The 13,200-nt window shown below is 41.2% G+C and overlaps 1 protein-coding gene across 1 annotated transcript in view; it reads right to left on the bottom strand.

Moving 5' to 3' along the window:
• LOC131235427 (protein transport protein SEC23 D) overlaps positions 1-10,582 on the bottom strand; it is a 38,062-nt gene extending 27,480 nt beyond the window's left edge. Inside the window, exons 1-5 of the mRNA XM_058232614.1 lie at positions 10,150-10,582; positions 9,992-10,057; positions 786-839; positions 502-674; positions 147-333 (exon numbers count right to left, since the gene is read on the bottom strand). Coding sequence (XP_058088597.1) covers positions 147-333; positions 502-674; positions 786-839; positions 9,992-10,057; positions 10,150-10,477 — 808 coding nt within the window. The 5' untranslated portion in view covers positions 10,478-10,582. The remainder of the gene's footprint in view (positions 1-146; positions 334-501; positions 675-785; positions 840-9,991; positions 10,058-10,149) is intronic.
• Positions 10,583-13,200: the final 2,618 nt, after the last annotated feature.

Below are 13,200 nucleotides of genomic sequence, written 5' to 3' on the forward strand. Positions count from 1 at the left end.
AAAAATTTCTACTCAGGTATAACGTCCCCCAGAAAATACAAGAACAAAGAAAAGATAAACGAACAAGATATTATTCATTCAGAATGCCTTTAATTATGTAAAACCTAAGCAAAATACATTGAGATGTGCTTTGGACTTTACCATACCCAATGCAAATGTATTTCCATATTCTGATCCCAGATAATTCAATAGGGCTTCCATTGCTACACCAAAACCCCGCCCACCCAGCAATACACCATCCATTTCTTGGCCTGCTGCAGTGGTTCTTTCCCAGGAAGTGGTTGGCTTCAGTGTTTCAAGGGCTGCTGCAATGCGATCCTTACAAGTATCCACCTGTTTCATAATTCTAAAACCTTCAGAATTAAATAACAAAAAGTTTCTCACACACTATAAATGGCTTTTGATAACCCAATTCCCAAGTAATTGCTTCACCAGTGTAACTGTAACTTATGCAGGAAAATTTTCAGTGTTATTTGAAATCAGGATCAGTCACTAACATACAGGGGCCAAGAAAGATAGCAATGGCATGGCATCTTCAAGCGCAATGGGCAGTGTGCCATCCAAATCCGGAGGAATGAATATGTTCTTTACAACTGGTATGGGCCCTTGAACATCATATAGCCCTATCTTATGGCTGAATGTAACAAGCCCAAATAACGATCCTGGCCCAAGAGCTGCCAACAACAACAACAACAAAAAAGAGAGATAGGAAAAGATCAGCTTCTAAAGAGTATTTGTCATAGTATGTACATCATGAAATGATTCTGGTTCTGATAATCACTTACCTTCCAATGCAGCTAAAAGAGCACTTTTGATCAGTTCCAAGAACTCTTCAGACGCTGCAGAGCAGTTCAAGAAGTTCAGCGAGATTAAGCTGTCAGTCTACTCTCTTAACAAACAACATATTTGCAAATTTAATTGATCAAGAGCATGTGCACCAGAAGAAAGAAAACCTGTCTACAATTTAATGAAATAAGGAAAGAATCTGAAGTGTGATAGCTAGCATACGTTGGATCAGAGCAGCAAGGGAGGAAGGCCGTAAGCCATGGGATCAAGGGAGTGCTAGGTTGAGAAGCCTGGAGGTAGCAAATGTTGCACTGTTAGGTAAATGGGTGTAGAGATTTGGGGTGGAGGAGGGGAGTTTATGGAGGAGGTGGTGGGCAGGAAGTATGGTGTCCCGGGGTGGGGGGGTGCTTAGTGAATGGGTGGAATGCTTAGTGGACTCGGCCCTCGTCGATGTATAGGTCTTCTTGCCTTTGGAAAGCAGTAAATTCAATTAGAAGTAAGGTATGGGAAGGGCTGGGGTTTTCCTTAAGGAAATGGTTTGAAGATTAGGTTCTAGGATAATATATGGGTGCGGGAGCAGAAATTGGGTGAAGTTTTTCCTAGGTAGGCAAGGTTAATCAAGGGGGGAGAGTTTAGTAGTTGCAAGTTGTCTTTCCTTTCAAGGTGAGGAAGTATATGGGCCCTACCGGAAATTTAGATGATGCAGAGTTTGAGTTAGTTAATTTGCTCAATTTTCTTTCAAAGGTGAGGCCAATGCTATCGGAATCAAACATGATGGTGTGGTTAAATGAGAGGTCCGTTAAATCTTTTTTCAAGATGCAAAGTGGAGAGGGTTCCAATGATGGGGTTAGTCCATCCACTTTTGTGTGGTGGTATGGTGTCCCTCTGTAAGTGCTCCTTTGGTTGTCAAATTTTGTGGTGCCAAAACATCGATCTACGTCTTGTGTAGCTCATTGGCTTATATGATCAATACATTGCATCACCTCTCTAAACACTTTGCTTCAAGTCAAGAACAAAGAACTACTTCAAACCATTTCAAGAAATGCAAGTACAAGCTACAACGGAAGAAGTGATCTTGTTCAAGACCCAAGTCAAGTGTAATTCAAGCTCCAAGAAGTACAACTCAAGATTAAGTATAATTCAATCTCTAGAAGATCTCAAGCTCAATGTTATATCAAGTAGAGAGATCTCAAGCTTCACAATCTTCAAAGGTCAACTATCATCTGAAGAAATGAAGTCTCAATGTTCATACCTCACTTTCAAGGTATGATTGACCTTAGACTGACCTTAGGGTAGGTCATTTTGTATACATAATTCAAATTGAATTACTTTACATGTATTTAGACTGTTCTAAGACTAGTCCTGAACTCTGTTTGACTAGTCCTAACTCTGACTCGACCAGTCCGAGAAATTCCAAGACCAGTCCTAAGTTGTTGCAAATTTTCAAAATTTTTTGGTTAAGCTACGACCAGTCCTGGACTCTGTTCAACCAGTCGTGTGAACAGTGCACGACTCGTCCTACGACCAATACTGGTTCTACGACTCGAACTACAGCAACCAATCGTGGTTTCCTACGACCAGTCCTGGGTCTGCTACGACTGGTCGTGGACACCCTACGACCAGTCGTGAAACAGTTTTATCCGATCCCGCTTAAAATTTTAAAATTATGTTCAGTCTACGACCAGTCGTAGTGTCCTCAGGACCAGTTGTAGATGAGATTTCTGCATCTATAAATAGAACACGAATTTCAGAGTTTAGTATCGAATTTCAAGTAAAATCAAGGCATCACTCTGAGATAAGTTTGTGTTCATTTTTAAGCTACATTGTGCATATTTAATATTCTCTTTTGTTAGCTTTATTAATTTGATTTTGTTTCTATATTCCAATCTGAATTGAAAAGAGGAATTATTGTATTCCTTCTTCTTGGAATCAAAATCAAATATAGCTAGCCCAACTGGTTTAATTTAAAATCAATTAGAACCTAGAACCATTTCAAAGTGAGTATTGGACATTGAACTTCTACATTCGAACTTCTACTCTAATTGGTTCTTCCGGACTGCTACAAAAGGAGAAATCCAAGTATTTTACTACATTGTAAATTTCCTTCATTTTGGTTTTTTTTTTAAATTAAGCCAAAAAAATCTCAATCTAGTGGTTATCTGAGGAGAGCCAGGAAAACTCAGAAGTGGGGTTTTTGAATTGTGTAAGCCCATTTGAAAGACACAATTGTGAAGGTTTTAGGTGAACCTGTGAAACCTATTTTCATAGTGAACGCTAATATCCCTTTTGTGAGGATATTAGGAGTGGAGTAGCAAGTTGTGTGGCTGTTGTTTAACAGTTGGTGTACACACAGGCGAACCACTATAACTCTTTGTGTTTTGTAGATGTGTGAGTTATATTTCCTATCTTTTATCATTCAAGTTTGTGGAATGTATGTGTGGATGTGAATGTTATAATATTTACATTTCAAGCATCGTAGGGAATGTTGTAATAATTTAAATTTAAATTCTTGCAATTTATTTCAATTCCTTGCTATTTATTTATTCCTCTTCAGTTTGAGTTTTTGATATGAAGAACGTTCTAGAAATAAGGTTGTCCTACAATAAACCCTTGGTTTTTATGGTGTAAGGTTGTCCTTATAACAGCATTTGTATCAACCTCTCAATACTTGTTTATTGAGGTTGTCATTCATTTCAGCATTGTGAATTGATTTCCTTTATTTGGCTATCTCATTATTTAATTCCGCTGTTATTATTTTAAATTCAGCATTGTCCTATTCCCCCCCCCCCCCCCCCCCCCCCAAAGGACATATAGCTTGGCCTTTTCACCCTCCAAAGGTGGCCACTTTAGCATGGCTTGTGGGAAGTAACAAGGTTCTAACGGTTAATAATCTCCACAAAAGCAAAATGGTTCTTCCAAACATGTCTCATGTACCTCCATGATGAGGAATCAGCAAGGCAACTGTGGGACAACTTTCTAAAGCTCTTTGGAATATCGTGGGTATGGCCAAAAACTATTGGATAATTCTTTATAATGTGTTAGATTGGGTTCAAAAGTCTGGCGGCCAAGTCTTCTCCAAAGTTGGGTGGGGTTGATTTTAAAAAGGAACAATCGATGCTTCAGGAATCGAGAGGGGTGAGAGGCAGAGATTTTAAAAAGAGCTAAACTGCATGTGATTGATTGGGCGAAGGCATCAAAGGCTATTGATCATTTCCCCAAAAGTTGGGTGGGGTTGTAACAGTAAGAACGTTAAATGGTAGCCAAACTAAAGATACAACAAGTAGTTAGAATGCCAAAAGAAGATAAATTCGTAAATATTTGACAATCTGCAAAGAAGAAAAGCAGCAAGTAGGCTGTTCAATATAGGAAACAATGGTCACTAGCAAGAGCTTTCGGAGGACAAAAACAACAGCTCCACTGAACTACAAGTGATGATTTTCTGGACTATGAATTGAAGAAGCCATTTTACTATGTATCGGTCATCCAACCTGTTCATAAGGTCACATAGACATGGTTGAAGGGAAAACACAAATATCAACTTGATCCAAAACTTTTGTGCCCCACAAGAAGTTTTCCACAATAGGCGTTCAGTTCTCTGTGTTTCCTGTGGTGTGGTCTGCTTACACTTTGGATCTACCTTGTTTTTTGGCTCATGCCCTAAAATGAACAAGTAAAACAGATGAACAGTGTGGATCAGACACATACATCATGGTGGGGCCCATGGATTTTTCAAGAATGGTATTTTTCCTCAATTTTAGTGCGAGGCCTTGGAAATAGCATAGTTGTCAACGTAGCTAGCATGAAATATCAAAGTAAATAATAATTATTTATTTTCCGGTATTTACACCACGGTAAGCTAATCCAAACAGGCCCTTAAGAAATTTGAGAAAAAAAAAAATTTAAAATAAAATAACACCATTTATCCAACCCTCAAATTACCAAAATACCAAAAAATAGAAAACAAAATGAGAAACTATTTTAATGCATCCATTTGTAGATATAAGCACCATACATGGATTTGAATCATCTACACTCTAAATATTTCACAAAAAGAAAATGTTATTTTTTCAAGATAATGATATAAAAATTTGCAAATTGCTAGAAACTGTATAAAAACAAGCAAAATTAGAAAAACTATACATGCATGGCCAAATTGAACACAAATCTAACAAGATTTGGTAGATTTGGTAATATAATGTTGAATCAATACATTTGCAACAAGAAAAAATTATACAAACATGGCCAAATCGAACACAAATCTAACAAGAGTTGGTCGATTTGGTAATATAGTGTTGAATCAATACATTTGCAATAAGGAAAAGATGAATATTTACCTATTTTTTCTATTTTCCCAAAATTCATCTCTGTATCTTTAATTCTTCAAAAATGGCTTAAATCTTGTCTTTTAATCTTCAAAAATGCATAAACTTGCCAAAGATGGGTTAAAAATAGTCCCAAGAGGCAAATATGTCGAAAAGAGAAGGAAAAATGGGGAAAATGAAAACAACCCCCAAAAGGGTATTGATATGCGCATACCGTCCCGGGCCATTATGCATGGTAATAACGGTCTGTTATGGGCCCACTATTGTCTGTAATTTTTTTTCATGGGCCGCTACGACACCATATCACATAACGGCCCGTGCCCATTTTTGTATACCTCGACCTGAATAGCTCCGTTACTGTCACACGCTATACCACCAGCTCCAACTAGATTTGGATTTCCCTGCAAAGCACCATCGAAGCTTATCTTAACATTACCTGAAGGAGAAACCCTCCACCTGACAACATGACTTGCCTTTTTCCACTGGCACTCTAATACCTCCTCCCAGTTTGAAGCAATTGTCAAATGAGGAAAACCTCGAGATTTGGAATTTCCCTCACAACACACAAACAGCACAGTAAAAACCCTCCCAACTCCAACCATCAAATATATCGGTGAATATCTTACGGTTTCTTCCAGCCATATCAACCATAAACCTGCCTACACAACTTTACTCACAACAATTGTTGTATAGGGCCCCACATTGTTTTCAACCATCATTCCACTAGGATAGAACAATTCCAGGCAAGACCCATTCTATGCCAGATTTTACACTGTTGTGCAGACCTCCCTTGCAACTTGACAGCAAAGAAGTAAAATCATTTATTGGTTCTTCATTAGAGCCATGGCAAGTGCAAGGGCAAGAAAGAACAGGATTTGCTGTTTGACGGTGGAGAACACTCGGATAACTGACAGGGAAAGTATATACAAGGTATCGTGAAATTCTAGAACGAGCTGCTAAAGGCTGAAAATGGGGAAAGGCCTAGCCTTGATCATCTTCAATTTGCTCAGATTTCTCTATCTCAAGCGGCCAATCTGGAGAGACCAGTCACGGGAGAGGAAGTGCAAGTTGCAATAGTGGCTCTTGGAAGAGACAGAGCCACGGGTCCCGATGGCTTTTCTCTTGCCTTCTCCCAAGTGTTTTGGGCAAGATGTTAAGGCCGATGTTTTGGCCTTTGTGAAAGAGTTCTTCGTAGCCATCATCCCCAAAATAGAAGGTGCGGAGAACTTGAAAGAAAACTTGAAAGATTTTGGGCCGATAAGTCTATTGAGGAGCCCTTATAAGATTCTTGCCAAGATCCTAGCATCTCGATTTCAGCAGGCCCTTCCAAGCATTATTTCAAGGAACCAAAGTGTGTTTGTGGCCAGTCACCAAATTCTAGATTGTGCATTACTCGCACATGAGTGCATCGATTCCAAGTTCAAGGAAGGTAAACCAGGTGTACTGTGTAAGCTGGACATTGAAAAGCCTTACGATCGTGTCGATTGGAGCTTTATGGATTATATGCTGGGGCGCTTTGCCTTTGGGCAAGTTTGGAGAAGATGGATGTTGGAGTGTGTGAGATCAGCCTCCTTCTCGGTCCTTGTAAATGGCTCCCCAAAAAGTTTCTTTAAGGCGTCAAGAGGTTTGAGGCAAGGGATCCTTTGTCACCTTTTCTATTTTTTTTATTGTGGTGGAAGCTCTAGGTAAGATGCTCCAAAAGCGACAAGAAGCACTCCTTATAATCAGGTTAAAAGTAATGAGATCAGGACCAGCAGTCACCCATCTTCAATTTGCAGATGATACAATTCTTTTTTTCGAAGCAAAGGAAGCCATGGTTGATAACTTGCGAAAGATCATTGCTTGCTTTGAAGTTGTGTCAGGGATGAAGTTCAATGACTGGAAATGTGAGCTGCTAGGAGTGCATCTCTCAAAGGAAGAGGTTGGAAATATGGTAGAAATCTTTGGATGCGGGCCAGGTGCATATCCATCTAAGTACTTAGGTCTCCCCATATGTATTGGGAAATGGGAATCTTTCTTTACTACTTTGAATGTCTGTTGGGTTATGTCAGTGTCAATTCACTCCTTTCTCGCTTCTTGGGACGAAGGCAGTTTCGGGAATGAAGGCAAGGTGGTCTGTCACTTGGTGGCCACGGCCGTTTTTTGGGCGATTTGGATGGAAAGGAACAGGAGGTGCTTCGAAAACAAGCTGGACTCTGTGGAGGGAACCTTTAGGAAAGCGCTGTCTTGGACCTCTGAATGGGCTATGCAGATGAAGGATTTGGATCCTTGTGTTATTTGTGCCCTGTTGGGCTTCTAGTTTTCCCCCCTTTGCTGTTTTGTTAATTCTTTACAGCTTCTTGCGAATTTTTATAAAATTTTCGTCACCTCTCAGGAAAAAAAAAAAAAAACACATGAGACATTTGTTTGGTATCGAAATCCCCCTATTCTTGAGATGATCAATGGTTAATATCTTGTCAAGATATGTGGTCCAAAAAAATGCCCTTACCTTCAAATGAATTTGCAATAGACCATATTTCAAAACATGCCACAGCATTCAAAGAATCACCTCCAAACAGAGAGTGCAACAGCATTTGCTTTCAAGTCCCAGAAGCACTAGTAGTAACCATTGCGAGGGATATTCACTCCCTCCAAAATACTCAACATCTGAGATAGACTCTATAGTTCATCCTCCTTTAAGGTTTTTTTGGTGGAACATCGGACTCCACACTATCTTCCCTACTAATCTCTGAAAGAGAATCTAGAGTATATCCTTTGTTCACAAATAACACGTGTAACCCCTCAAACAATTCACAGAGCCGCACCTCTCCACACCATAAATCTTCCCAGAAACAAACTTTTGTCCCATTTCCAACTATCAATCTAAAATGACGAGAGAAAATTTTAGCAACCCACGAAACAGCTCTCCAAATTGGAGAACCAGCCTTACACAAAGCACCATTAATATCCTACCTATTCTCAACCATGCCATACTTTGCAACAAGAACAGACCTAAATATAGACAGTTCCCTATTTCCAATTCTCCACCACAATTTCCCCAACAATGATCGATTGAGAGAGAGTTCCAACATTCCTAAGACCTAACCCCCAAAATTTGATCAGCCTGCAGACATCATCCCATGCCACCAAGTGAAATATGTGGGCATCCTCACTATAATTCCTCAGGAACCTCTTCTGGATGGACTCAATCTTGGCAGCCATTGAGAAACCTAAACCAAGTATCTGAGAATAGAAAACGGAAATATCAGCAGCCTCACAAGAACAATTTAATTACTCTCCCTCCCAGAGATAGCAAGTTCCCTTTACATGATGTCGATTTCTTGTAACATTTTTTCCATCATAACATCCCCAAACTCTGACCCAAATCTACCCACAAAAACCAGAATTCCAGTTGTTTCGAAGGGAACGCACTCATCATACACGCAATCTCCTGCACCATAGAGCTGAGATGGCTATCAATCAAATTAACCCCAAGGTCAACCTTTAAGCCCAATGCAACTTTGGAAGCTTTTTTTTTAAAAAAAGGTACGCATTTTCATGTGCAGTCAGTCAGTGCGCATTGAGAATTGTTGTAATGCAGATCCCATTATATTTTCCAAAATGGGATTTGAAAATCCCTTTTTTAAAATTCAATTTTAGGACTCCACTCACCATCCATGGATATTGGGACCTTGATATGGTATTAAAAAAGTTAACAACAGTAGTAGTAGCTGCAGCAGTAACTAGGGGGGTATGGCATAGGCAAAGCACATGGAGAGAGCAAGAGACAGATAAAGGAGAGACGAAGGGGAAGGGTGCAGTTGCATGCTATACATAAAGTGAAAAAGAGAAAGATCCTAAAAGGCGGGCAACTCATCCCACGTTTGCCAGTTCCATGGCCCACTCAAGTTTCAGATATGCCTCGTTTTTGTGCCGACATCCTAACACGAGCCACCATAACAAATGTACGAAGTGGATGTCAGATAGTCATCATGGCATGCCAATGCAGGACAATTAACCACTTACTCTAAAAGCTCAAACTGATAGAGCATGGCGAATTAATCCCGTTATCTCATAGCCCATGCCCCAAATCCATGGGTTAGGTCCTCGGCCGAACCCTCCTCGTGGGCCCCAAATCCATGGGTTCCACCTCACATGGGCCCCGAATCCATGAGTTCTGCAAGCCACCCACCCCAAGTGTGCTCCTGCATCCCACAAGCCACCCTACTCGAGCCCATTGTGAAAATGCCCCAGCATTACAAGCCCCATAAAACCTTTGTTGCATGGGCTTCCTAATCTACATCGTTATCATTTCGGGCTGCACATTAAAAGGGATGAGAGGGAAGTAGGCCACTTGCATGAAAGAATTGAAATGACAACAAAAAATGCCCTTGGTAGTAGGGCCCGCCACATCTTAAAATCAAAATTTTTAGCCCCTTGCAGAGACTAATTGCAGGGGTAAATTTGGCCAAACGCTACTCCCATCATATATAGCTAATATAGTACAGATGAATATTTCTTTATCAGCATAATGATTACAGTAGCTATGAAGATTGGAACCTGTGATTCATGTGGAGAAAGTGGCAGGAAGGATACTTTTTTTTTTTTGAAGTACGTCTCTTTCGGTGGAGAGAGAACCATGACACATCTTCATCCTAAATTACCTCAATTTCCTAAAAGCCCTTCTAGTGTAATTCCATATAACATGGTTTAATTGTTTTAAACAACCAGTCGCATGTAATTTACATGCAGTAGAAATAAAAGAGCCACTGTTTACCCCACGCTTGTTGGTTTGCAGATACCATTTTCTACTTTGGGAATTGAAATAGTGCAAAAATAAAGAATGATTGTAATGCAAATCATATACAACAACTACGATAAGGTTGGGAATTGGCAACTCTTACACGACAAATCCACAGCAGCAACATACACCGGACAAGCCTGCATCGCTTCGTCCCCGGATCCATCATCTACACAAAATCACACATCAGATCGCAATTCAACAAAAATGAAAGGAATGCTAGAACCCTAACCCTAGAAACGAGATTGCAGGCATTCATACCTGGCATCTCGAGATCAATGAAAGACGACAACATCTCGGCGCATGATTGAGGATGCGAGTAGCGAGCGATGGCCTGAGACGAGAGGCCGTTGAGGGCGCCGCAGAGGGCGCAGTTCCAGGCCCACTGCTCCAGCTCGCAGAGGGTGTTGAAGTAGGCCCAGCAGTTCTCGCAGCGAGGGAGGAGGTGAGCATCAGAGCCGTAAGCGGGCGGCTGGCCAAGCTCATCGGCCGGTGAGAATGGCATGACGGTAATGCCCCATGGCAGGCCGCCGGATTCTTGGGATTCAGTGTCGATCGGGAATCGGGAGACGGTCGCCCTGACCGCCATGGATGGGAACGTTTCTGACCGTCTGATCAGAGAGAGCGGGTTCTTTGAAGGTTTGTGTTGCTTGGGGCTGGGATGGTAGTCTTGTGGTAGGGTAGTACTGAGTCGAGCGTGATGCGTAACCCGACAATCAACTGGTCTAGATTCAATTGGCAGCAAATGAAACGTGCAGGACAGTCAGCGGCCGGGGTACACACGGGTCGGTTCGGTCCGGTTCCCGTTAGCACCCTGGAACCGAACCGGACCGTTAAAACCGGATCGGTTCAATGGTTATGGGTGAGGACTAGAGAGAGGGAGAGAGGACCGACGAGGGAGAAAGGTGCGGCGAGAGAGAGAACCAGCGAGAAAGAGAGAGGACCGGCAAGAGAGAGAATCAGCGAGAGAGAGGATCGGCGACGACTGGCGAGAGAGAAAGGGCAGCGGCGGCAGGGTCAGGTGGTCAACGTGAATAGGGGTTGGGGTATTAGGGTTTTTTTTTTTTTTTAAATATAGGTTCAATTCCTGATTCGGTTCCAGGTTCGATTCCGCGGTTAGGTTCTACGGATCGGTTCACGGTTTAGTTTGGTTCTACATACTCCTAAACCAAGAACCGAATTGATGTAATCGGTGCACTCTAGAACCAGACCAAACTAGACCACAAGCCAAGAACTGAATTGATATAATCGGTGCACTCTAGAATCGGACCAAACTAGACCGTTTGGTCAGTTCCAATCCGGTTCCACGGTTCTTCCGGTTCTATGTACACCCCTATCAGCATGCTCATTGGTGTAGGCTCTTCTAAATATTAAGATGAATGTTGTAGATATATAGAAGTTGTTAATCTTCGATGATTCATAGAATCCTGTTTCTTGAGTCAAGCTGGCTAGTATCTAACGGATTCATCATTCTATAGCCACTAAAGATTTGCGTAAGGGGTGCAAGTCATGCTTATGTGTGCCTTTTCTAAAAGGTGCGATTGATCTGATTGAAGAAATTAACTTTAACTGGAGTTGTCACTGGCCAATTATTCTAGTTTTACAGTCGACTATACCCAGTGGAAATATTAAGAGAAAGAGGAAAGGTATTAGGCATCATTGATTTGCAACCAGAACTTGAGTGAGAGACCAATGTTATAAAGAGGGAAGGTGTTAGGCACCATTTGTGCCCATACAAACATATTATCTCTATTTCATAAGATTAACTGGATTATCAGAAATTAGCGTTAGCTCTTATATACTAAAGATGTGAAAGTGTATATGAATGTCGTGTTAATGCACCGTCGCTGCAAAGCAGTATCTTGGATTAGATAAATCTACCCTATCTCACTTGTCGAAGCAAAAAAATATGACCAGTCAATTCGAGCTTTCAATGGGTAACATCCAATAGTTCGGCAAGTCACAAAACATACACTCAAAATGATTGAGTGGAATACAATGTATGAAATACTATGCTATTGACGAGCAAAGGAGTTGAAAAGGGAATAAGTGTTTCCTAATGCTCAATGTGGTTTGGATAAAGCTAATAAAGATGGACAGTTATTTTGCAAGGGTTGGATTTAGTGGTTTGGATCGGGGTTTTTAGTTGCTCAAGGGGCTAGAGGATGTACTAGACTGGGCTGACATGGGCTAGACTCTTTTCCCTCTATACTCTCCCTTGGTGGAGGGAAGGAAGCTCTCCAAGGGATTAATGGATTGATGATCTTTTTTTTGTGTGTGTGTTTCTTATAGTCTTGAAATGGAAGGAGATGTGGCTATTTATAGTTTCATGGCCTAGTTATTCGGTAATTCCTAGGAAAGTTGAGGGTAAAAAGGCTTTAATGGTATGGATTTAAGATTGCTGCGTGACAAGATCTCAATAGTCAGATGGGATATTAAGATGGTAATTTTGGCTTAAAGGGAGGATAGTGGACACGATTACAACTAGTTTCGAAGCAACCCCGCGTGCTTTGCACCCTCTCCTGCCAAGGCAAGAGAGTTGCCACATGGCGGGCAGCGCCTTGGGCACCGCTAGCCACGTGGCATGCTCCTTGCTTTGGCAGGGAGGCCACAGGTAGGGGATGTAACCCCATGGTCCCTTTGAATTTATCTATAGAGCAGTCTAGTTTAACTGGATGAGTCCACTAGTTGAGTTGACTAGGTTTGGTTGGGTTTGACTTGCTAAGTTAATTGGGTTCAACTGAGGTGAATTGACTGGGTTTGACTAATTGAGTTGTCTGGGTTTAACTTACTGAGTTGATTGGGTCTGACTAGCTTGTCAGCCTGGGGTAAGGTGTTTATTAGGGGTGTACATGAACCAAGTTAGCTTAGTTAGCTCACTCGACTCGACTCGAAAAAGCTTGATTCGACTCGGTTTGAAGATGTGTTCGAGCTAAGTGGAGCTGATTTTTTTTAGCTCAAATAAATTTCGAACCGAGTTCAAGCTTGCCCGAGCTCAACTCAACTCAGATCGAAGTAGCTCGGTGACTCAATTACTTTAATATTGATGTTGCTCACCAAGTGTTTGATGAAATGACTCAACGAAGTGTCGGCTAGTGGCAAGGAAGGTATGTATATGAAACAAATACCATTTTTTTCTTGATTTTGATGTTGCCTACAAGGTGTTTGCTGAAATACTTGTAAACAGTTGCTGCTGTTTTACATACATTGAGAAATTGAAAGTGCACAGTATGTGTTTGTGAAAAATGAAAATGCCGTAGAGGCTCAATTTTGGGTCAAACTCGGTTCGAACTAGCCCGAGCTGCTAACCAA

The sequence above is a fragment of the Magnolia sinica genome, chromosome 19 (genome assembly GCF_029962835.1).
Source record: "Magnolia sinica isolate HGM2019 chromosome 19, MsV1, whole genome shotgun sequence".
NCBI lineage: Eukaryota > Viridiplantae > Streptophyta > Magnoliopsida > Magnoliales > Magnoliaceae > Magnolia > Magnolia sinica.